The sequence below is a fragment of the Urocampus carinirostris genome, chromosome 3 (assembly GCF_059441175.1).
Source record: "Urocampus carinirostris isolate Australia breed hairy pipefish chromosome 3, RoL_Ucar_1.0, whole genome shotgun sequence".
Classification (NCBI taxonomy): Eukaryota; Metazoa; Chordata; class Actinopteri; order Syngnathiformes; family Syngnathidae; genus Urocampus; species Urocampus carinirostris.
Window position 1 is genome coordinate 40,837,625 of NC_142351.1, and position 20,913 is coordinate 40,858,537.

At 38.4% G+C, this 20,913-nt stretch overlaps 2 protein-coding genes across 2 annotated transcripts; one reads left to right on the plus strand and one right to left on the minus strand.

Moving 5' to 3' along the window:
- Window positions 1–481: 481 nt before the first annotated feature.
- Window positions 482–13,516, minus strand: LOC148369710 (keratin, type II cytoskeletal 8-like). The gene is made up of 9 exons (XM_088330000.1): window positions 13,311–13,516; window positions 11,399–11,607; window positions 11,277–11,337; window positions 7,933–8,028; window positions 7,704–7,868; window positions 7,511–7,636; window positions 4,936–5,156; window positions 2,118–2,143; window positions 482–611 (listed from the first exon to the last, which is right to left on the minus strand). Exons 1-9 carry the CDS (start codon window positions 13,443–13,445, stop codon window positions 604–606), a joined length of 1,047 nt encoding a protein of 348 aa, XP_088186126.1. The 5' UTR covers window positions 13,446–13,516; the 3' UTR covers window positions 482–603.
- A 1,131-nt stretch (window positions 13,517–14,647) lies between these two features.
- Window positions 14,648–20,231, plus strand: LOC148369711 (keratin, type I cytoskeletal 18-like). The gene is made up of 8 exons (XM_088331851.1): window positions 14,648–15,056; window positions 16,923–17,005; window positions 17,072–17,228; window positions 17,290–17,451; window positions 18,346–18,471; window positions 19,532–19,752; window positions 19,823–19,857; window positions 19,929–20,231. Exons 1-8 carry the CDS (start codon window positions 14,691–14,693, stop codon window positions 20,129–20,131), a joined length of 1,353 nt encoding a protein of 450 aa, XP_088187977.1. The 5' UTR covers window positions 14,648–14,690; the 3' UTR covers window positions 20,132–20,231.
- The last annotated feature ends 682 nt before the right edge of the window (window positions 20,232–20,913 follow it).

Genomic DNA, 20,913 nt, shown 5'->3' on the forward strand with positions numbered 1-20,913 from the left:
AATGGGCTTAAGTTTCAGCCAACAGGAAACAATGATTTTTTTTCAGTTTTTATATTCTTCTTTTGTTCTTTATGTGTGTAAAATATCTTCTGACCCAGTCTCAAGGAAAATAAGAAAAAAATAATACCCATAATGGTCTGAAATTTCTTCTGTGGTGAATAATTATTTATTTTTAAATTTTTTATTCTTTTTTTAGTGTGTAAAATATCTTCTCAACCATTGAAAAGCAAAATAGGTCAAACATAATACCCAATATGGGCAGATTTCTTTCTAACAGGGGACAATTATTTTTAGCCCCTATTTTTTCCCTTTGCCTCAATTTATTCCTAAGCCTACTGTATCCTAATTTATGGTGTCAGATTTTTTTCCGTAGATCAACAAACAGTATCGGGAGTTTGTTTTTTATCGTCGTCAAGGATCGGCACGTGGTTCTTTCCGTCCTTTAAGGTTTTGCTCTCTGATTCAAAGGAAGAAAGAAACAGATTGTCTTCTAAAACTTTATTTGCACAATTTTGCTTCTTTTGGGCTCGCCGATTTTCAGGTGGTGAACGCCGGAGAAGTAGTTGCTCTTTCTGGATTACTTCGTTGTTTTTTTTTTTTTTTCTAGAAATCTGAGAAAAAAAAGAAAGATTTGTTGAGAGAAATAATACTGGAATCAATTTTAAAGGTACAGTGTGTATCATTTGACCACTACATATCGCTGCATTGTGTCGTACAACAAAAACACAATGAATAATACAAACTACAGAAGCTCAAAAAGCACAGTTTTTCTTCTAGATTTTTTTTTGCCCATGTCTTTTGTTTTTCTGGTTACACGTAGAAGCAAGATGGCCGACAATTGTATCAGCTTCCTCTAGATGAGGCTAATGTTATGTACAATAAATGCAATTTTCTCAATTGAAAAAAGGAATGTTTATATGATAGTTAATGTAGTTTTTCTTATTATTTTAATATTTGTTTTGTTATTGGATAAAGTTTATAACACTAGTGGGGGTTACATTTTACACATTTTCCCTTTAATATTTCTGAAAGAATTCTGACATTTTAGGTAATTTAACTCCTTTCTGAAAAGCTTATATTTAAATTTTTTAAATCAAAATTGGCATAAGATAACATTCCAAATTAGTGGGGGGGGGTGCGGGGGGGGGGGGGAAATGGGGGGCTAGCATTAGCAGCTATCAACCGTGTCCATAATGCAAAGATATCATATGACAATCTTTTCAAACCAAAGTTGTCAACGATTTTATCACGGTTCTTTAAAAAACATTTGTTAGCACATTTAGAATACTCCCGTTTGCTTCTATTCAAATCGACACTGTTTAAATAAATTCGGGTGATTTTTGGAAGCACGAGAAAAAACACACTGTCCCTGTAACAATACTAACTTACTATTCCATCGCAGTTGTCTTTAAAAAGTGTAAAACCCACAAAATACAGTATGTCCTTGGAGTTTCGAATACGTTGATGGCCTATTTTAAGTGCTACTTATTTTATAAAATTAGAATTGGAATTGTCTTCATTAATAGCAACGTTGTGAAACAAAAATTAGACAAGGCATTCCCGGACAATAAATGGGATGTAGAGACTTGGAAGTGAAATAAATATAAAAGACTATCGGGCAAAAAAATGATAATAATTACAACATAGCGCTTAGAAAATTTGTCATAAGTTATAATAATAATAATACATTGAAGAAGAATATTGCTTTGTAACAATAGTGAAATGTAATTCTATGATTATTTTCTCATAAAATAAGGAAAACAATACTTCAAATAAGTCCAATTCCATATATGGCTGATAATTCTCATTTTAAGCACGATATTTATCATATTACAAAATATTTTTTTGGTATAGCATCATAAGAAAAGCATGATTTTAAAAAAAAGTTACAACAGAAATAAGTTAAGTATAATAAAATAAAAACATTCCTACTTAAAAAAAAAGGTAACCTTTTCTGAGAATGGGGTTTCCCCCACCCCCAGGGTACTACCGGTATATACGTTAAACTTTTCACTTAATCCTGGACCTTTTATTAACTTCCCTTTCACTTTATAATAACCTTAAAACAAGAACATTGTTATTCCATCCAATTTATTGCGCAATCGCTGCATTCTTACCTAAATTATGCAGAAATTTGTTCATTCTGAAAAGAGACATGAGAAAAGCAATTAAACCCAAATACAAATTATTTTGTACAATAAAACATCGTCAAACATGTTAGAAACGTCATCTTTTAAAAAATATGTATATCAAGTATATATATATATATATGTTACAAAAAAGAACCCATGATAGGTAAAAACCAGGAAGTAGAAACCTTATTTTTCAATTATTATAGAGTAAGCCCCCAAGATACGACATTTTTACGTTCTGAGGTGGGAATTTTTTATAGCGCGGAATAGAAACGCGTCGCTGAAGTGTTCCAAACCATTGGTACCCCAGATAAAAACATTGAAAAATTGGTATTTCGAAAGTAATACTTGCATGTAAATGAGTACATAACAGTATAAATTATTATACACATAAAGGAAAAATGTACTTTATTTTCCGGACTACAAGGCGCACCTAAAAAAGCCAAATATGACAGAAATTCAAAAGCGTGTCATATATTCTGGTGCGCCTTATGTACTGGAAAATACTGTGTATAAAATTATAAATGCATAGTTACAATTAAATAATACTGCATCCGGAAACTGTTCTGCCTTTGAGAAACATATAGGGTGGTCTTTGAGTGCCCTCTTGTGGTTAACATTAGAATTGTTTGTTGCTGATGTCATGAGGTTCAATTATGTTTTATTAAATAAATTATTTAAATATATATGTATTTATGTATTTGTATGCAATCCTAGCTCTCACTGTAGGTCTGATTCCATGCACCATATATATGAAAAATACATCACAAGATGTATCACAATTTTTTGGGGTATGCACATTTTAATCCGGTGTGCCAAATACTGTGTAATTATGGTCAATTTAATCATTTGTGACATGACTTGAGGCGAAACTGTCAAGGTATTGGGTGGATGCAAAGGGAGAGGAGATGGTGGATTATAATGAAAACTGATTTAGAACCGAAGTAACGAAGATTGTTATGTCCTTAGAAGACTTGTTTCCCTTTAAACAAACTCTTATTTTAGACTATTGTTTTGATTGTTGATTGGTTTTACCTATTTTCCTTAATGAGGATAGTGATTTGTGTGTTTTCTTCAGATTTCTTAATAATCGCAAGCCTTATTTTCATGGTAATCGTGTTTTTGCTTCATCCTTTGGCATCATTGCAAGCCTTGAGACCTATTTCAAATTAATAAAGTACTAAAAATACAGTATTGTATCGCACTCGCTCGCAAAGTCTTTACGGGATTCTAAACTGAAGAGAGAGAAAGGCATTGTGGGAGGTTGTTCAGCCAATTGTATATCGTCATCTTTGTGATGCCTTGACTGAAACCAATAGCAGACCAGTATTTTATATGACATCAACCAATAGCAGACAGACATCCAAGAGACATAACTTGTCATATGCACGAAAGTTTGAATTGTAGATGTATTTGGGACCACAAAATAATTCGTTTTTGATGTTGTATCGTGGGGGGAAATGCCATAACGAGGGACCCAAAAACATCTTATTCCGAACCATCAAGTGAAAAAGTTTTAAGGTGGTCACACTGTATCCCAGGGGTGTTCTGCACAATTAAATACATAATAAATATGATAGATCGAACCCAAAGAACAAACACTTTTGCCCTTTTTTTGGCAGGCTGTTTTACATACATACATTAAACCGCAACTTTCTTGACGTATACATAGAGAAGAAGTGGAGGGAGTGTTTAGTTAATCAGAATGCTGAACACAATGCACAATGCAAATCGGTTAAGTAAGTGAGACTGTGTAAATTGAATCGCGTTATTGACCCCTCGCACGTGACGTCACGTTGCATTCCCCGGAAGTATGAACACCATGACGGACGGCAAAAGTACCGGAGCGGACGGCAGATTTGAAACGAATATCAATAACCACAGAAGAATATGACCACAACTTTTTACAACAGTGATTTCTTGCTGTGCCCTGGGCTGTGCAAACCAGCAAGGTTCTAAGCCTAGTTTGGCTATTTATTGTTTCCCTTTTGAAGACAGAAGACAGTGATGGATATCTGCAATTAATCGGAGGGACTGGCAGCCCTTAAAGTACTCCAGAATTTGCATCGAGCATTTTTTGCCAGGTATGTTTCATGTATTTCTGAGCAATTGTATGTTAAGTAGGTGCAAGTCACATCAAAGACGCACAGTGTAGCTGCCAATAAGTCAGCTATTATGACTGTAGCTAAGTGTATTTGACGTCTGATGTACATAAACACATTGATCTATTCGAAATGACCATAAATGATACAAAATTGGAGCAGCTCTCGGTTACAGTTGATTTGAAATCTGATGCCACCCTGGATAAAATATATTAGCATACACAGCTCACGTCTTACCTTTGTCATTAAGAGGTGCCTCCCCGTCAGCACAGCAACGCGTACTGGTAAGTATCCAGTCTTTTATAAGCTTTTAGATCTGCGCTGGTGTATAGGAATACTCCTCTAAAATATAGTGGTATAGATCATGTGGACTGAAGTCAGGCAAGCTGGACAATTTGGTTGGGCTGTGAATATTTCAGGAGGAAGAAGGTATGGGTTGGTAGCTTGCCCTGCTAATGTGATCTTCAGTTTCTCTAAATAGTGGCTCTTTGAGCTTTCCGACGAGGTGAGCAACCTCATCCGAAAGCCGCACAGTAAACGCTTGACTAGCTTTTGTTGTTGTTGTCTCCTGTTTAGTGGCCTCGTCCACAGTTTACTACGTGTTACTACCGTCCGTCATGCTGTGGTCACATGGTTAGGTCACGTGTGTGCAAAGGGTCAAAAGTGATGGTCCAATAAATTAAAAAAAACAATTCCCTCACCTGAGCTCTTCGCCTTCCAGCAACTTGCGGTAGGTGGCGATCTCAATGTCCAGGGCAAGCTTGAGGTTCATGAGTTCTTGATGTTCTCGGAGCTGGCTGGCCAAGTCATGCTTGGCGCGCCTGAGAGCCTCCTCCAACTGACCAACATCATTTTGGGCCCCCTCCAAGTTTTCGGTTCCCTCCGTGTCCGCATCATTGATATCCTTCTTCAGAGACTCTTCCTATGGAAGATGCAAAGAAGTCATACATTGGATAGTGCCCCGTAGATCATTCATGTCAAATTCAGTTTAGCCTGGGGGCCGGATCCCAACTTTATGTTCTCAGGTGGGCCGGATCGATAAAAGAACATCAACGCTGAATAGTTTGCTTTCTTTTTCAGAACTATGCGTTTATTTTCAAATTATAATCACAGATGGGAAGGGATTTTTTCTAACTACAAAAACAGTGGAATTTTTTTTTCATGTTCGGCATTGAGGGTGTTAACAAATTGTTTAATTTAACAGTTAAAGAAATCCAGATTTACGTCTTAATCAACACACCACACTAACCAAACTCAAGTGGGAGACTAAAAATACGCTTGCTTTAATTGTAATAACGATTTGAGATAAATACAAAATAAAATCAGAGACAAAACCCAGGCTGGGCCTACTCACACTGAGAAAATATGGCACAATGTTTTCTTTAACATGAACGCCACAGGAAGAATATGCAAACTCCACACAGGGAGGTTATGAGAGCTGGATTTGAACCCATAACCTCCTCACTATGATGCTGCGCGCTTACCACTCAGCCGCCGTGCCACCAACACGTAATCAGATCAATCTTATTTTTAATTATCTGTGCAAACAAATGTCATGCCATCACACATTTCTTCTCTCATCTCATTCCTGTAGTCTTCTTCTTGCTGCTCACCCCTGAAGCTTGACATATTTTTTTCTTTTATAAGTGCATCAATATCAGAAGTTAAATCTTGAGTAGGGCACATTTATATAGGAGCATTCAAATGTATGTTGGTTAACATTGAGCACTGCTTTATTTTATTATTGTACATCGCAGGGAACACATCTTTGCAAAGAGAACCAAGCCTTTGCGGGACGTCAGCTCTTATCCACCTCTACTGCTCTCTAGCGGCAAGAAGGAGCATTTAGTTTGTAACTATAAAAAAAACAAACATAAGTTTTAATAGAAATGTCCAAGAGATATGCCTCTTTTTTAACATACAATCTAAATTATGGCGGGCCGGATGGAATCATTCCATAGGCAATGTGTTTTGAAATGCCTGCCATACAGGCTTCCCATATTGGATTACAAGTAGAAATTGAAGAAGATGGAACTACAAATCAAAGTGGGCCTTATAACATTTAAATTGTTTTCTATTTTGGGCCTGAGGGGAAAAGGTTTATACACTACTGGTTTGAATAGTTTGCATACCATCGAGCCAAATTTGAATTTTGTGATTTTTCCACAATCAACAAACAGGGCGCTTCCTTGTTGTTAGAGGACAGATGCAGATCCTTGTCCCCAAAGTATTGTTGTGCAACATGATAAATAAAAATATACGAAAATAAAACATTTAATCTGATTTACTTTTGGTGAAACGTCACGAGTGCAGTATCGAGTGGATGCGCAGGGAGAGGAGACGGCGCATTCAAATGAAATCTCAGCCTTCCACTTGCGACGATTGTCAAGGCCTTAAAATATGTCCTTGCTTTAATTGTGACCATATGTAATTATCGTCACCATCCGCGTTTGGTTATAGCTATATTCCTTAATGAGGATCGCGTTTTGTGTGCCTTCTTTATTCATTCATTCATTCATTATCTGCACCGCTTATCCTCATTAGGGTCGCGGAGGTCCCATCCCAGCTATCTTCGGGCAGTGGGCAAGGGACACACTTAACTGGTTGTCAGCCAGTCACAGGGCACGCAGGGACAGACAACTCACTCGCTCATTCACAATTTGGACCGGGCAATTAACCTGACACGCATGTTTTTGGAATGTGGGAGGAGGAGTGACCGGAGGAAAGCCACGCAAGCACGGGGAGAACATGCAAACTCCACACAGGGGGTTCGATCTCATGACCTCAGAACTGTGCCACACACGCGCTAACCACTGCGCTGCCTTGCTGCCCATTGCCTTCTTCATATCTTATGATAATCACAAGCTTTTTTTCCATGGTTATCGTGTTTTTGACATTTCTTAAAGTATCACAACAAGCCTCGGGAGCCATAGAAAATAAATACAGTACAACAAATATTGCACTTTGTCGCAAAGTCTTCACGAGATTCTTAACGGAATGAAGTGAGGGAAAGTCATTGTGGGAAGTAGTTCAGCCAAGCATATCACTGTTTTCGTGATGTCTTGATGTAAACCAAACGCAGGCCAGCATTTTATGTGCTGTCCACCAATAGCAGAGACGTAAAGACTTAGAAACATAACTTGTTTTTAATTTTGTAAAGTTGGGATAGTGACATAAGAAGGGGCCACTAAACATCTTATCTCACACCATAAATTGAAAATGTCACAAGGCGTGTTTGCTATTCCGAGGGGTCTACGGTACCTCTCTTGAACCAACCTTTCTTTTGAGGGACTCTAGATCTCCATTAAGCCTCTGGATGACTCTCATTGTGTCTGAAATCTCCCTCCGAAGATCCCTCACTTCCTGCTCTCGCTGTCCGGCTTTCAAGACCATCACATCCATCTGAAACAGAGAGAAAGAAATCCGTCAATCAATCACTGATTTCCTTCAAAAAATGGACCTTCCTCGCCTTCTTCTGGTTCCAATGCTCGGCTTCCTCCCTGGTCCGAGCGGCCATGTTTGCGTACTGACTTTTGACGCTCTCCACAATCTCGTCCATGTCTAGAGAGCGCTTGGCGCTCTCTCGAATGACAACCGTCTCGTTCTGGATCTGAGACTGAAGTTCTTTGATTTCCTGCAAAAAAAGTCTGAACTTAAGCCAGGGAGGGAAAACCCAACAGCGGAAACTGATTTCTTACTTCATCGTAGCCGACCCTGAAGAAATCCAGCTGGCCCATCAGACCTTCCAACTCCAAAGCTAGATTGACAGCTTCCAAGTGACCTTCGTCTGCATCCTTTAGATAAGTAAAATGATTTTGTTACAACTGGTGCCCAATCAATGCCCTACCTGATTGTTGAAGGTGATAAAAATGCCAGATTACTTTGAGAGTATTCTGCCCATTAATTCATCTGATAAAAATGTATTTGACCCACAGCCAGGTGAAAATGGTTCCTCAGTTAGTAGTTTTGACCACTTGAGGTCCCCACACTCATCATAGTTGGCTACAAAAAAAAACAACACAATTTATATTTATTTACCGGTAACATTTTCACCCCCCCCCCAAAAAAAAGTAAACAAAGTGAAAACAAAAAAAATCTAGTAAATATGGGGTAAGAAAACATCAATAATCTAAAAGAGTATAAAAAATCTTTAATGAATTCAAAATAAAATCCTTACTCTAACTCACAGGTGTCAAGCAGGCGGTCCGCGGGCCGGATTAGGCCAGCTAACGGATTGAATCCGGCCCGCGAGACAACACTCAGAGAAGCGCAAGAGAAAAACAAGCTGCAGGTTGAAATATGTCAACTTGGTGTTGCCAAAGCCAGGTGCCGCTCACAAAGACACTGTACTTGTATTTATTTCTCTCTCTCTCTCTCTCTCTCTCTCTCTCTCTCTCTCTCTTTTCCACCCCTTTTCTCCCACCTTTTCTTTCACTCTCTGTGTCTCTCTTTTTCTCTTCCTTTGTTGCACCTGTCACTTTCTCTCTCTGTGTCTTTTAATCTCTTTTACTCTAACTTCCTTTTTTCCTTTTCTCTCTTTTCTCTTTCTCTTTTCATACCCTTCGCGCTTTCTTTTATCTTTTCTCTCCTTCTGTCTTTCTATTTCTCTTTGGATTTCTTTCTTCCTCTCCCTTTCTTTTCCCCCTCTCTCACGACTTTTTATCTTTTGTTTCTCACGCCCTCTAACTCCCTCTCTCTCTTTTTCTTTTTTTGTCCCGCCCTCTCACCTTTTCCCTCCCTCTTTCTCTTATTTCTTTATCTCTCTTTTTCTTTCTCTTTAATCTACTAGTCCGGCCCCCGACAGAATGTTTGTTCTATTGTGTGGCCCCCAAGTTGAAATGAGTTTGACACCCCTGCTCTAACTGAAATTGATTCTAAACAACCGGTGGTAAATATTAACCCTAAACCTAACCCTCTAACCCAGGGGTATACAAACTACGGCCCGCAGACCAACTGCGGGTCAGTTTTTATTGGCCCGCAGCAAATTCTGGGAATAAACCAGACCACAAAGTTGAATTTGGCCCGCACATGGCGCTTAAGCTCAAATCTGTTGCACTTCTCAGTTTTAACACTAGATAGAGCCAGTTACGATCCATGCATTTGGGAGCCCCTGAACTGGAAAACATTGGAATTGTGTTTTCTTTGCTTATTTAATGAACCTTCTTGTCATTCATTTGAACTGTCATTGAAATTCAAAGTGGATTACTGTGTATTTTATTCTGACACGAAATAGATTGACTGTTCATTCCAAACCCTATCAGTGCAGATAAACGTAAATTTTGCTACTAAAATAGGTTAACAACGAAATTAGAGTAGATGGCTGGCTATCAAACTGAAAAATAAATAAAACATCCATCCATCCATCCATTATCTGCACCGCTTATCTTCAGTAAGGTCGCGGGGGTGCTGGAGCCCATCCCAGCTGTCTTCGGGCGATGGGCAGGGGAAACCCTGAACTGGTTGCCAGCCAGTCGCAGGGCACACAGGGACAGACAACTCGCTCGCTCATTCACTCCTAGGGACAATTTGGACCGGCCAATTGACCTGACATGCATGTTTTTGGAATGTGGGAGGAAGCCGAAGAGCCCGGAGGAAACCAACGCAACCCAAACAGGAAGGTTCGATCTCATGACCTCAGAACTGTGTTAGAGTCTAATCCTAAAGCCAACCATAAACCTTGACCCCTAATCCTAGCCCTTAACTCATACCCTCCTGAACCCAACCCTGAACACAAAAGTAAACCCTAGCATTAACACTTACCCCTAACCCCAAGCCCCTAAAATTTGCCCCTCAAACCTAAACCTAACAGTCATGCCACACCATGACCCTGACTTCCAATCTTAACCCTTAACCCCTTACCCTCTAAATCCAACCCCTTAAGCTTAACATTAAACCTTAGCCCTAAACCTAACTCTTGTCCATACCCCTTTTCTTGAACCCCAATCATATCCCTTGACACCTAACCCCCTAAACCAGACCATAAACCCTAGCCCACTACAGTAAAATCCAACCCCAACCTCTAACCCTAATCCGGAAGTCAGCAATATGTGGTTCTGGAGCCACATGTGGCTCTTTTTTGCTCGGTAGTGGCTCCAAGGTTGTTTTTTAAAAAATGTTTGATGATGGGAAATGATATGGTTACTGTAGGAGGACAAACAAGCGATCTTAACATTTTCCAATTAATATTTCCAATTAAACATGACACAAACATTATTAACGTTTTCCAATGTTTTGAAAATATTTAGATTAAATATAAATCCAGGCCAAGGAGATGCAATGCTACAGAAAACTTCTAGGCATCAGCTATGTAGCCCATGTGTCAAACGAAACGGTGCCCAATAACATAAGAGGGCACATTAGATCCTGTGAAGAACTGTTTTCAACTGTGCACAGACGAAAACTGCAGTCGTATGGTGGCGTCCCAAAATCATCAGGACTGGCCAAGATAATTCTCGAAGGCCCATTCCAAGGGGGCAGCAGGAGAGGAAAACTGGAAAAGAGCTCGGGTGACAACATCAAGGAAGGCAATGGTGCCAAATTTACCACAACCCAAAAACAAGCCATCAGAAACCATCAGCAGTGGAGAAAGCTGTCCAGTGTTGCGCCCTCAGTCGACGGGACAACCCAAGCGCTTAATGTATCCGTGAACCGAATTATATGACTGTGATGGATTCTCTTTTTCGTTTAATTTAGAAAAAACAAAGGTACAGTATATAAAGCTTTTATTGTTTTTGGTTCGCTTATAGCTCTTTGAAGATTTTGGGTTGCAAACCCCTGCCTAAATCCTATTCCTTAACCCCTAATCTCTTAAACCCAAACCTAAACTCTAACCCAACCATCCAGAACTCTAACCTTAAACCTAACTCTTATTCCGAGCCCTTAACACTAATCTTTGACACACTGCCCCCAACCCCAACCATAACCCCTAGCTCCTAACTCCTATCCCCTAGACCCTACTCCTTAACCCTAACCCTATAACTATAAATTTATGTTTCTTTTTGTCCAAATATGTTTTACAAGACATAAAAAGGAGCATTCATACCTTTTTGGTGACGATAAATTCGTTCTCCAGCTCTGCCTTCTTCAGCAACTCGTCCTCATACCTGAAGCCAAAATAACAGCGTTATCTAAGTAATGTTTCGTACAGCATCGGCGACCTCTGACCTCTTTTTGCTACTCTCAGCCACTTCCTGGTTGTGGAAGAGCTCGTCTTCGAGTTTGGTCTGGTCGGCCAGCAAATTTTCAATCTGTTGCATCAGTGTCGCCTCCATTTGCTTGACTGTGCCTTCCACGTTGCCTTCGTACGCCTCCTGAGCTCTCAGGATTTTTAATTTGGCGTCCAGTTTCTTGTTCTCATCCTCCTGCTGCTTCACCTGAGACAACAACAATAATCTTGCAGATAAATAAATGGCTACAAAAGTGAATTCAGGGTAGGCTCTACCAACCTTTTAGAAGCTGTAAACTACTTTTAGGTACTTTTTTACTTAAAAGTAAAAAAGTACTTGGTGAAAATACTACGCAAGTACTGAGTAACCACAACGTCTTATTTATTGATTATGTGTGAAAAAAAAACAAATAGATTAAAAATATCAAAGTAAATTTTAACTTTAATAAACAATAAAATAATAATTTGTATCAATCAAAGAAATAAATTAGTACAAGTTACACGTTAAAAATATAAAATGAAAGAATTAAATAAAGTATGTTTTTTTGCACCAATATTAAGATAAAATAAACCACAAAAATTCCAAATGAGAATTATTTTCTTAAACAAACTTCCACAACAAAATTCAGCACAATGAGAAAAAAATGATCAATTAATTTCAAATTAGTCGATTTTTTAAAATTAATTTATTATTCCCAATAAAGATCATTACAAAAATATTCGGATTAGAAAAAACATCTGGAATATTCCAAACGAGTAAAAAGAGTTTTTTCCAACTTGTACAAACACATTGACATTCTGTTAATTTCACTTCACAAATATTCAAAATTATTTTTAATGTATTATTTTTTACTTGAAACAAAAACAATTAAAAAAACATTCAAATAAAGAAATAATAAAACATATTCCACATGAGAAAAAAATGTGTACAATCGTCCACAATAAAATCCAACAACACAAGAGAAAATCTGTTAATTTCACGTTTAAAAAAATAATTGAAACAAATGTTTTTAATGTATTATTTTGGTAGGTTTTTTTTTACTCAAGAGAAAAACTATAGAACAAATAATAATATGAAAAAATAATCGGAAATAGGTCACCTAAGAAATTAAAATGTTTTAACTCGATTATATAGCTTTCAATGTATTTTCTAAAATCTAGTATACTTGTTTTAACTTAAAAAAACAATTACAAATACATTAAAATATTTACTGTTACATTTTATAACTACATTATATATTCATATTGTGTATTTACTTCCTTGCTTCAATTAACTTCACTTTGCGTCATTTTATTTGACCCAATGTATGTGAACCTGAACCGCACTTGCCGGTTGTGATTGTGACTAGTTCCATAGTATATTGAATTTATTAAATTAACAGTCCAAGTTCAATGAATTTTTAATTGTATTTTTGTTTACTTATGTATTATCAAACATTCCATCGAGGTGTCAATTACTTTCTTCCTTAATAAGGCGGGATTTTTAAAAAACTGAATTGATACTGAAATGATTTCCCTCTGCGTGATCAGACATAGAATGCCGAAGTCACATAAAAGCAGTGACATAAACTAACTGGAAACGAACGCTGTGAAAAGGTGAATCAACTGGAAGCTGTTTTAACATCACATGAGTGCTTTTTCACAAACCCTGCAAGTCAAATGAAAATGCAACAAAGGCGATTTGCCAGGTCGCGATGCTGATCGCCAAGCACTTCAAACCTTTCACCCAAGGTGAATTTATGAAATAATGTTCAAAGAATGCCAAGATGAATAGTCGGTCCTCACACATTTTCATCTTACCAAATGTGGTGATTTTGCTGTGCACAAATAAACATGACTTGATTTGACTTAATCATATTATGTATACGAAATGGATTGAAAACCGCCTCTTGTACAACGTTCCCAACTGACCTTTTCAATCAACCTGACGAACTTGTCGTTGAGTCCCACCATGTCGTCCTTCTCCCTGAACTTGACCACCGACTGCAAATTGTCGCTGGGGTAACTTCTTGCAGACTGGCTGCTGTAATCTCTCACTTTTGACATGCTGAAAACAAAGTATCCTGCTCTCTCAGCTCGCCTTTATTTCAAGTAGGAGGGGTGAAAGCTTCCCTTTACCTCCCATCATCTACTCTTGTGTCCAATCCAAAGAAGCACACCTGCAATTATAGGTAAAGCTGACAAAAGAATACATTTGCTACAGGTGAGCAACAGCACCTGGTATTCGTATCTGTAGCGAACCAAGGTATTGGTTTACAATAGTAGATAGTTTTGTGTTTTAAAGTTATTTCTTTAAGAGCAAATCTTTTACTTTTTGCAGAGGGAAGATAATTCTATGAACTAATAGTATTTGGTATGTGGTATTAGTATTGAGGTCCTGGGTATTTTGCAGATGATAAGATGCATCTAAATAAAATGAAAAAAAAAAACATGTTTTAATTCTTTGTGAAATATTTATCGGCAGTGGTTGGTAAATTTAAGTAAAATATTTTTTTTCTTTATGTGACCCAAAGAGGATTTTTGGGCACTCCTTTTTGCATAACAGCTAAAAAAATGGATGAAAAATATCCTCAATATGTGATCTAAAGGAAGGAACGTTGACTGATTTCCACTCCAATTTGCCAAAATAAGCATAGCAACCTGAAAATTAAAGACAAAGGGGTAAAATATGCCAGAAAATCAAATATTACAAGCATACCTAAAAAACACCAAAACACACTCACACAAAATAAAAAAATGAAATCTAAAATGCATACAGGTTTGTCTCAGAAAATTAAATTATTGTAATGAAAGCCTTTTTATCCATTAATGCAATAACTACTGTCATACGTTCTGGATTCCTGACAAATTCCCACACATATTACTCACTTTTGATTATTTTATTACAGCTGATTACGACAAAAATGCAAACATCCCATATCAAAAGAATACTATCAGTCGGTAAGCAATATTAAAACAATAAAAAGCTTGCAATATTTCAGTTGGTTTGCAACGAATCTTTGTTTTTTTAATTGCATTACAGAAAACAAAGACCTTTATATTGTTTTCTCATTTCCTTAGGCAGTCCTCTATACAGTAACAAAGAATTCTATTGTTGAATTATTAGCAGACCAGAAAAACACGATTTTTAAACTTGTACTCATATCTTATCCAAGAGCCAATAGCATCACCACGGGGGCGGAATGGGCCCGTGCGTAAAAACGCTATAAAACCTGACAGTCAAATTCTGCTGCTCTCAAAGTGCGCTCGCTCCCTCTATCATAAATCATCTTAAATCCCGACTTTAAAAAAATGCCTTCTAATACTGCATCTAGCGTGTTCGGGGGGGCTGGAGGCAGAGGTTCCAGGGCGTCCGTGGCCAGCTTGGAAGGGCTGCGTAACGTGCTGCGTAACGAGGCGGAGTGCCGGGACAGGGAATGGGACCGGGACTCGGCTCCGGTCCGTGCGGGCGTCACGACCCCGAGGATGGCGGACGACAAAGAGACCCTGCGGTGTTTGAACGACCGATTGTCGGGCTACTTGGGCAGAGTCAAGCAGTTGGAGAAGGAGAACCAGCAGCTCAAGGATGAGATCCAGCATATTTTGATGAAAAGGAAAACACCAGAGTCGAGGGACTGGGACCAGGTTGAGAAACCGCTCAATCGCCTCAAGATGAAGGTGGGACTGTTTCATTCTTTTAACAAGTAATCCCTTCCTACTTTGTGCTTTGTGGATTAGATTTTTTTTTATTTGAAAATATCTAACAAAAAATCAAGCCTTGCTGCCTGTGTACTGGATAAACCAGGTGATGGAAATCCAAAATGTTGAAAGAGCCACATTGGGCACCCACAAAAAACAGAAAAGAAAAACCCATGTTTCATGACGCAAAAAAATAGAAGCTTTACACTCTACAAGCCTGATAAGAAAGGCGAAAAATACTGTATACATCCATATTCACTGGAACATGTAATGAATTTTTGTGCCATGTTTTTCCTCCTACAAAAACCATATCATTTTCCATTAACAAAACATTTTTTTTAAAGTGCCAGGGAGCCACTGGGAAGCGCAAAAGAGCCACATGTGGCTCTCAAGCTGCCTATTGCCAGCCCCTTAGATATACGATTGCAGTTTTGGGTCATTGTGGCCTGTCTAAAATGAACTGTACTGTGAGGCCGTGATCCAATATCCCTGGTCAACTATTGCTCAGAACTAGGTAGCTCTTTTTCCGGTTGTGTTATGACTTAAATGAGATGCAATCATGTAGCCTTGATCGATTATCCCTGAACATGAATTGCAGCAAATGGGGCACACTTTTGCTGGATCTTGCGAGTGTTTTTGAGGGGGGCCTATGCAATCAAGGGGCCTTGATCCATTATCCACAATCTCATATGGCTGGTAGCAGGGATCCGCAAAAGGCACTTTTGTCTGTAGGGTTGCTATTCCGACACGCCTGACAGGTAATGCTCAGCTGTGTCCGTGATCCATCATACCCCAGTCGACTATCTCTACAAGCAGGGGCCCCAAAGCCCTTTTTTTTCATTTCAAGCTGCTGGAGTAGGCCATTGTGACCCACCTAAAATGAACTGCACTATATGGCCTTGCTCCATTATCTTCAGTTGATTGTTGCTGACAGCAGGGGCCAAGAGATTGAATTTGTGTTGTACTTGGCGTTTTTTTATTTTTATGTAGCGGCAATCCATTATACCAATCAAATAATGAACTGGGCAGGGACCAGCAGAACACGCATTTTCAGGCCTAGCTAGTGTTGCTCTACAGTTATATCCGTCTCAAATAAACGTCACTCCTGTGGCTGCGATCCATCATCCAAAATTCAATATTGCTGCGAGCAGGGACGACGGTCAGGCGGCGCTTATGTCTGAAGGCATACTGTTTTGGTGCCACTATTACTGAACACAGGGGTCAGCTAAACACATTATTTTCTGAAATGCCAAACTATCTATTTGCTTTGGACATAATCCATTGTCCCCAGTCAACCAAGGGCAAATTTGTGTCTTGTCCTGCTGCTCTTTTTTCATTCTTTCTGCCTAAAACAAACAGCACCCATGCTGCCGTAATCAATTATCCCTGTTTGACTTTTTCTGCAAGCAGGGGCCAGAGTTCCTGTAAAAAATGTAAAGGGGGCGCTACTTTAAGAATTTTCACATGAAGCGGGGTTATTTTGCAGATTTCTGCATACGAAGTGGGGGTTCCCCAACAAACTGTTTATTGCTTTGCCAACACTTGAACTTTTTGCCAAATAACTGTATAAAGGTAAAACGAGGCACTTTTCAGGACAAAAGTAGAAGTTTGCCACCATTGTGTTCCTTCATAAAATTGGGCTCAATCCCGATTCCCTGCACTTTAATTCAAGAGCAAATAAAAGTCAGTCTCCTAACCAGTTTTGTGGAATTAGATACATTTTGTCTTTATTTTTATTTATATCAATGAAGTGTATGTTATATGCAACCGGAATAGAAAACACACTAGGCAATATCTCATATATTTTCATGCATTTTGACAAAGGTAGTTTCTTTATTGCCTCAGATAAAGGACATCACCATGCATAATGCCAAGCTTCTTCTCCAGATCGACAACACCAAACTGGCAAATGCAGATTTCATGAGCAAGTAGGTCTTGTCTCGTTTGCAGCGTGATTCCTTTTTGCCTCAAATTTACCATGTGTTGATCTCAAGGCTCAAAGACGAGACAAAGTCGCGGAAGGCGATTGAAAATGAACTGGAGGAGCTGAAGAGAAATATTGAAGACACCAAGCTGAGCAACAAACAGACGCTGAAGGAAATCCACCTCTTGAAGGATGAACTGGCGATTTTTGAGCAAGACCACAAAAACGTGAGTCCCATCATCACCGCCGACAAATAGAGCCGGGTGTCATTTAAAATCTCCTCCATAGGTTGTAGATGACCTGCATGAGAAGATCAAGAACTCGGAGGTGAAGGTGGTAATCGAAACTCCCAGTTCCAACTTGCCTGAGACTGTCAATAACATTCGCAAGCAGTACGATAATCTTGCCACCAAGAACTTGAAGGAGACAGAGGAGTGGTACCAGAACAAGGTAGCAGACATACTCAGTAGACGCCCGTGATATGGCGCGCCCAATTGATGTTTTTACTTTACAGTGTGGAAAGAGATATTTTTTTTTTGGCCTCTCTTTATGCCATTTCCCCTCCACACGACGTCAACAACAAATCATTTTGGGAGCCTAAAAAAATCATAAAATTCATACTTGGCGGTGTTCGAGTTACGTCCCCATGACGCCTGTCCAATATCGGTCGACGTCCTTTAAAATGCTGGTCTGCTATCGGTTTGTTTCACAGCATGATAAAAATACAGATGCCATTGGCTAAACGACCTCCCATAATGCCTTTCTATTCGCTCAGTGCACAACTTCATAAAGACTTCATGAGTTAGTCTCCATGATGCCTGTCTGCTAATGGATAACCATGGAAACGGTGCTTGCGATTATGAAGAACTACGAAGTAGGCACACATGTCGTTATCCCTTGCTAAAGGAATATGGCCATAACCAATTGACAACCAGGGCAAGTATTAACCTTATGGGGGAGCTTAAAGCTGAACAACCTCAACAATACTGTATTTACTGTACTGTATTTATTCACTATGGGTCCAATTCTTGCTGTGATACTAACGGGAGAAGCAATAACCACTGAAACGAAGCTTGTGATTATCATTGCATTCATTTTGAATCCACCATTGCATTCTCCATCTCCATTCAACTAGCTCAAGTGGTAGCACTATATACCATTTTGTTATTTTAATGTTTTTATCTGAGACACCAGGGGTTCGGAAGGCATTGGGTAACTACCATAGATTTTGATTCTCCCGCTATACAGCAATTTCACTATGCGATTCCCACCTCAGGATACATGTTGTATTGTATGGCTTTTTGTTGTTGTTTTTGTCCACCTCAAATTATGTTTTGAATTCAGTTTGAGAACATAAAAGTGGAAGAAGCAAACAACACAGAAGCGTTGCAGTCGGGCAAGACAGAGCTTAAAGATCTCCTCAAGCAGAAACAAACTCTGGAGGTCGAAGTTCAGGGTGCGCACAGCAGAGTGAGTAATGTTCTGTCGCTGCAAAATCTCACTCTTTTCATTTCTCTATATCAAAATATTTTTGGATTTTTGTTTAACACCATTAGATTGTTTTAAATCATTTTTGTATCACCGTCTTACATTTTATGACCAATTATGGGCATGTTAAAAAGTAGTTACAGTTACTCACTACTTCTGAAAAGTAACTGTGCTACTATAAAGTAAAATTAACTAGTTACAATAGAAAGTAACTATTTCTGTTAGAAGTTGTATGTCAATAAAATTAAAAATTTTCGAGCAGTATTGAGTTGAATAGAACCTTGGAATAATTATTTCACCTCACCACTAACAGATTTATCCTACACTTGAAGTGCAACAAATAGAAACAGTAAATATTATAAAATAACAATCATCAGAAAACAATAATATCCTTAAGTGTTTTTTATATTCCGGTAAGTCATATTGTCAGATATAACAAATTGTGAATATGCTTAATTGCTGTTAAAATTGTCGAGAAAAATTGTTCAAACCTCACATTGTTTATTTGCTGTTAATAGTTTTGATAAAATTGTTCAAACCCAAACCCACAAGAAAAAAGAGAGATAAAAGTACAAAAAAAAATATTTCACCATTTTATGTAAACATTTTATCACTCAACCAGTTCAGAGTGTTCCCTGCCCACTGCCCAAAGATAGCTGGGATGGGATCCCCCACCCCCGCGACCCTACTGAGGATAAGCGGTGGATGTAATGGATGGATAGACATTAACACTGATAAACACAGGAAATAAAATCAGAATATCAATCATCCTACAAAACAAAAATCCTAGTTTTGCTGAAGCGTGGCATTGTGACCAGTATAGAAGAAACTGCACTGTTATGACAATGATCGATTATCACCAGTTGACTATTACTTAGAAAGTTAAACATGAAATTTGTGTCATGATTTTTTCTCTCCACTTAATATGAACAGCACCCATGCTCTGCAATCCATTGTCCTTAGTCGACAATTGCTGCAATAAATAAAAGGATCGTAGAGGAAATTGTAGTGAGTTTTGAGACATGCTAATGCTCTTCCGCAGATCTACAATCTAGAAGAACGCTTGAGGTTCACCAAGCTAGAAAACGGACAACGGCTGGGCCCAATCAACCGGACCATCTTGGACCTGGAGCGCCAACTGAGGAAAGTGAGGGCACATGTGGAGAACCAGTTGGAGATCAACAAGGACCTGCTGTGCGTTAAAATGAGACTGGAGGCAGAAATCGGGAACTACCAGCAGCTGATGTCCGGCAACGTCGACAGGTGGGGGAAAAAATAACGTGACAATTGTTTTTTTACTTAACACTTAGATTATATTGTTTCTTCCCAACAGCTTGGACATTCCATACGAGGATGCTCCTACTCAAAGTAAGTCCTCCACTCAAAAGGCAGAACCATTAGTCTGAAGGACTTCAACTCAGCTTCTTCTTCTTCTCAAGACCATCAAATGCTTGATGAAGAACTCTCAGAGGAGCAGGAAGCAACAATAGAAGCAATCAAACAAGAAAATGAATCAACTTCTCCAGAAGCTCCTGAGGTCAATCCAGGAGCTTTGAGCCAACCAGCCGAGGGTCTTGCAATCAAGAAAAAGTCTAAAATCAAGATGGGCTCTTCGTCTTCATCTTCTGATTCCGAAGAGTAAAATGACAAAAGAGAAAAATAATAAACCAAGAGTTTCTTTTGGTTGTGTCATTAAACCTGCAGTATGAAATACAGGTCAAATAAAACAAAATGAATAAAAATGCTTTGCGTGTGTTTTTTTTAATTGATTATTAAAAAAAAAAATCACAAACTTAAAACAAAATATTTTTAGAGTGCAGCTCACCAAATTAAGAAATTTCATGACTGGGAGGTCCTCATGGAAATAATAAAAAAAAAAATATCTATCGTGAAATAAAGGCATTGTCACAATTTCTAAAATAAATGTACTTAGATGACTATACAATTCTTAATGGACATGACTGCAAACATAAATTCAGACTTACTATAACTTTTTCAGCGTTTCAGGCCTCGAAAGTAAAGTTTTAACTCCGCGTTAAAGCTTAAGATGTTCATTATTCAGAGTGTCAACACAGCTTTAAAGCTTTAGAGTAAGACTATTCAAACTCAGACCTCGGTGTAAACCTTTATTTTTAAAAGAAAACACAGATTAAAAGCTTTAGAGTTAAATCAAGTCACATCATGTTTATTTGTGACGCCCTTAATCACAAGGAGTCTCAAAGGGCTGCATGGACCACATATTGCAAACTAGACTATGATTACACCCCTATCCCCTAATCTAAAATCTACATGAGGGCAACTAAAAACTTAAAAACCTGTACAAGAGATAATCCCCCTTCCAGGAGGACCAGGCTGCAACGAATGTTGCAATAACAAATACAGAGATAAATTCAACATGAAATATAGTTCATTCATAGGCTATAG

Coding starts and splice junctions, on each gene's coding strand:
- LOC148369710 (XM_088330000.1), bottom strand. CDS start 13,445: ATGTCAAAAGTGAGAGATTACAGCAGCCAGTCTGCAAGAAGTTACCCC. Junction 11,338..11,398: donor GCTGAGAGTAGCAAAAAGAG/GTCAGAGGTCGC, acceptor TTTTGGCTTCAG/GTATGAGGACGAGTTGCTGA. Junction 8,029..11,276: donor AATTTATCGTCACCAAAAAG/GTATGAATGCTC, acceptor ACTTATCTAAAG/GATGCAGACGAAGGTCACTT.
- LOC148369711 (XM_088331851.1), top strand. CDS start 14,691: ATGCCTTCTAATACTGCATCTAGCGTGTTCGGGGGGGCTGGAGGCAGA. Junction 19,753..19,822: donor ATGTCCGGCAACGTCGACAG/GTGGGGGAAAAA, acceptor TCTTCCCAACAG/CTTGGACATTCCATACGAGG. Junction 19,858..19,928: donor CGAGGATGCTCCTACTCAAA/GTAAGTCCTCCA, acceptor CTTCTTCTCAAG/ACCATCAAATGCTTGATGAA.